Source organism: Arachis ipaensis, chromosome B01 (assembly GCF_000816755.2).
Source record: "Arachis ipaensis cultivar K30076 chromosome B01, Araip1.1, whole genome shotgun sequence".
NCBI lineage: Eukaryota > Viridiplantae > Streptophyta > Magnoliopsida > Fabales > Fabaceae > Arachis > Arachis ipaensis.
This window is the reverse complement of record NC_029785.2, coordinates 5701-10198: the sequence shown is the minus strand read 5'-3', so window position 1 is coordinate 10198 and position 4498 is coordinate 5701. Positions and strand designations below refer to the sequence as shown.

General features: G+C 36.0%; 1 protein-coding gene across 2 annotated transcripts; it reads right to left on the bottom strand.

The window, feature by feature from the left end:
* LOC107634921 (probable receptor-like protein kinase At2g42960) lies at positions 1–4223 on the bottom strand. 2 transcript variants are annotated; one of them, XM_016338292.2, is made up of 8 exons: positions 3676–4223; positions 2508–3237; positions 2311–2415; positions 2082–2204; positions 1509–1679; positions 1309–1438; positions 1005–1214; positions 1–505 (listed from the first exon to the last, which is right to left on the bottom strand). In XM_016338292.2, the coding sequence occupies exons 2-8, from the start codon at positions 3164–3166 to the stop codon at positions 377–379; spliced, it is 1527 nt and encodes a 508-aa protein (XP_016193778.1). In that variant the 5' UTR covers positions 3167–3237; positions 3676–4223; the 3' UTR covers positions 1–376. The 2 variants fall into 2 exon arrangements, with proteins under 2 accessions (XP_016193778.1, XP_016193852.1); XM_016338366.2 differs by lacking the exon at positions 3676–4223 and adding an exon at positions 3352–3491.

Below are 4498 nucleotides of genomic sequence, written 5' to 3'. Positions count from 1 at the left end.
TTCCTTTCAAATTTTTGTGCAATTGCATTGAATTTGTTCACATTGAATTAGAATATGCTTCATTATCTAGATAAGCTAACCTTTCATCTGATTCTCTTCTCAGATGCAGAAAAAAAAAATCTTAACACAAACTTGGATGTGTGTATATATATATATTGTTTGGTTGGTTACTGTAAGGTGGAAACTCAGTGCAGTCAACTTCACGTGAAGCTGATAACTGAGAGTCGTTAGATAAAAATTTAGTCAAATCATTCAAATTATTTAACGGCTCTCAGCTATCAACTTCACACTGCAACTGAGTTTTCACCTTACTATAATCAGTACAAAGTTAATTGTACATGCAGGTTATGTATGTCATATGGTTGTAACTGAAATCCTATTGTTGGGATGTCTCAAGCACATTGCTTTCAGGACCCTTCACCATTTCGGCATCCGATGGACCGGAATTATCCTTCACAGATTCGATTTCCATGCTGCCGGTGCGGCTCTTTCTAGTTCTTCGATCCTGAATACAGTTTCAATTACACACGATTAGCTCGAATTTCAGTGTTCAACAGGTATCAATGGTTGGCAGCCTAATTAAGACTGAAGAGAACTTGTAGAAGATCAAAGTTTGAAGAAAACTAAGCATAAATTTGTCCAAAGTAAAAATGCACATAAAATGCAAAAATGTGAAGCTCCCTTTATGCCCCTATCTTCATTGCCAAGGCAACCCATGAATTGACTATATGCACTAATGATTTAATAATGTCAAGGGTTAAACTAGTCCAAACAGTAAATATTTTCTTAGTTAGTTATTTCTTGATACAGTGGTAGTATAAAATATTTTACACAATCGTCCTATCACGTTCGTTCTTTTAAATGACCATTCATACGGTCAATGTAAAAGGTAGTTATTTTTACTGCTGTTGCATTACGTGATTGGATGGTTCTGTCAAAATTGACATATATAGATAGAAGGAGGGACTAATAAACATAGGATAGGATGAGATATTGAAGGAAACCTGTCGGAACGGATACTCGTCTGCTTCAAGCATCCTCACAACCTGACTCATTTTAGGTCTCTTGTCGGCATCAGGATCGACACACCTAAGCGCGACCAGAAGGGCACGCTTTAGGACACGCATCGATGGTTTCACTTCGAGGCTAGAATCCACAACTTCCTCGGCCCTCCTTGTTCCCACCATGATCTTGAGCCACTCAACAAGATTCACCTGTCATGAGGATAACCATAATAACATCTGTCAGCATTGTACCGAAACACACCGAATAAGGAAGGCAAATTATCATTTGTAAGGATTAAGACACCTCATTCGCGGAACGGGAATAGTCAACCGGGTCCCTTCCGGTAACCACTTCTAGCAAGACAACACCGAAGCTGTAAATGTCGCTTCTTTCATTTAACATGCCGGTGTTAGCATATTCTGGTGCCACATAACTGAAATTGTGAAGATGAGTTAGTTTCTACTTATGAAATAAAATTTAAGACAACAAAAAATTCAACATACCCGAATGTTCCCATTACTCTAGTAGTTATGTGACTTTCCCCTGAGTCCAAAAGTTTGGCCAAACCAAAATCAGAAACCTTCGCATTGAACTCACTATCAATCAATATGTTGCTAGACTTTATATCCCGGTGAACAACTTTTGGTTCGATTGCTTCGTGTAAATAAGCAAGCCTGCAAACAATCATAAGTCCAATAACAATAAATTTGAAAACCAATGCCACAAGTGAAAGCTTAAACCACCGAAAAATATAGAAAATCTCAAGAGTCTAGATTAGTTCCAATGCTTGCTAAGCTTACAATATCATGTTATCCACAATTCTAATCGACTCAAATAAATCTCAAAATATGTGTACATGTAAATGTTATATTTAACAATATCAACATGATTACATGAATAAACTCTCAATACCAAGCATTTTGATGATATATTAATTTATGGTAACAAAACAAGGGATAAAATGAGTTATTCACAACCATGGCCACAAGATGAGGAATTTTAGATAGTCACAAAATCCAAGATTCATGCCGATTGATTTAACTTGAGAAAAACAACGAATGTGAAGTTTAACTTACGCTTTGGCTGTGCCGAGTATAACCTTCATACGAGCTTCCCAGGTAAGTATTCCATGTTGACTCATAGCTCCATGTAACCATTGTTCTAAATTACCATTGTTCACATATTCATACACTAGCAACCTATAAATGAAGTGTAAAGATACACCATTATTGATAAGAAAAAACATACAAAAAAAAAAAAGATTTTTTAACAAAATGAATGCAACTTGTTCAGAAAAAGTTTTACCTATGTACTCCTTCTATGCAATATCCAAGCAACCGCACAAGATTTTTATGTCTAACATGGCCTATAGCTTCCACTTCAACCCTGAATTCTTTCTCTGCTTGTCCCCTGTGAACTCAACAACCAATTCAATTACGGATGGAAAGCTATATGTGAAAATTAAGGAGGGAAGTACCAAAAATGTCATAAAGTATGCTTACAAGTTGTTAAGAAGTCTCTTCACTGCCACCTCAGACCCATTGATTAGCCTTCCCCTGTAAACAACTCCATATCCACCCTCACCAATCACATTCTCAGCCGAGAAACGATTGGTTGCAAGTTCGAGATCTCTAAGGGTGAACCAGTGGCCCCATCCAAGATGAGAAACCTCGGGCAAACCAATTAGAGGTGATGCAGTTACCATCCCCAATGCAGACTGCTTCTTAAATGTGCTGGAGCTTCCTTCTTCACCGGACATCGAACTAAACCCTCTCTCGTGATGAAAAATCGAGCTGCATTGGCTGATATTATCTGCATCACTGGATTTGCTCATTCCCAAATGAACTAACAACTTTTCTGAATTATTATTATCACTTGCCTTGTCATGAACAGGAATATATACACTTTCAGCTTGATCATGACAATTCAGCACCCCAACCTTGTCAACCTTGATATCTTTCGAGACATTTGGAATTTGAGACATGGGGATCTTGTCCAGAGATCTCCTCGACTTTCTCCGAAATGTCACCCATACAGGTAATATACAAAGAATTAGAACTATGAATGCACCAACACCTATCCCAATCAAAACCCACAGCCTCAAACCCAATAATGCCGTCGTCTTCGACAATTCAACCTTTAAAGAATGGTTGCCAGACATAATTGGAGGCAACAAGTCAATCAATTCTTGCCCTCCAAATTCTTCAGCCCATAAAATCAAGGCATTCCTACCTGCATGCAAGAATCCAATTATGCACACCCTTAACAATTAATTTCAAATTCCAAATATTCAGCAACTCTAGAATCAGCAATCACACATTTTCATCAAAATTCAAGATAATTTACCAGTAACATGAACTGAAATTGTAGGATTCAGGCATCCTCAAAGCAAAAAAAATACAATTGCATATGCTTCAACTTCAAACATTCAGAAAATCAACAACCCATTTTCATTTTGTGTCACACCAATCAGAGAAAAGTCACACTTAGAAAACTTAATGGAATAATTCTAATCACACACATAAAAATCTAACAACAAAAAAGGAAAGAAAAGAAAAGAAAAGAAATTAACATGTGATGTAAAGCATCACTTATGATCCAAGCAAACAAAAGATAGAAAAGCAAAATGTGAATTTAATCCAGATTCCAAAAAAAGCATTTTCTCTTTACCTTTGTGTTGATCCAATATCACCTCTTCCTTGATCTTCTTCTACCTCCCAAAGAAACACAATGAGGCATATAAACAAACACAAAGCCTACAAAACCCAGATTCTACAAAGAGTTGCAGCTACACAAATAGTTACCTACTAGTGAGTGTTGTGAACTCAAATGAGGAGGAAAAAAATAGAAAGAAACTCAGAACAATGAAAAAGGTGTTAACAACAATGGCAGGGAATCAATGCTAACACCCCAAAAATAAAAAATTAATTTTTAATGCCAAAAAATGGATTTTGGAGAAGAGAAAATGCAAAGGTGAGGAAAATGGTTGGTGGGGTACTGAAAGTTGAAGGATTTGAGGGCAGGACCAAAACAAGCTGGAAAGGAAGCTTGAAAGAGAAAGAGTAAAGTGAAAGCAACAAGAATGAGATGAACAGTGTTATAAGCATTTATAGCTATTAGCTTTCAAAGAGTGTGTTGAATAAGCTAAACAAAAAGTGAAAAAAAGAAAAGTGGAGTTTGGAAGAGAGAGAAAGAAGCTAAGTGGTTTTAAGAGAGAGAAGGGTCAACCTCAATGGAACAGAGAGAAACTGCTGATTGCTGAAGCCAAATCTAGGATTGTTCTAAGGTATGCTTACCAAACCAAAATTGTCCTATTTGTGTGAAATAAGGAAAATAAATAAATAAATAAATAAATAATCTTATTGCATAAAAAATTATAATCTATAAAAAATACTTTAAATTTTTCTTATTTTTGAAACTTGAATCCAAGATTTCTTATTGTTTATTAATGCCTTAGTATATTGTCAATGTCAAGTAATGAAATTGTTAAGGA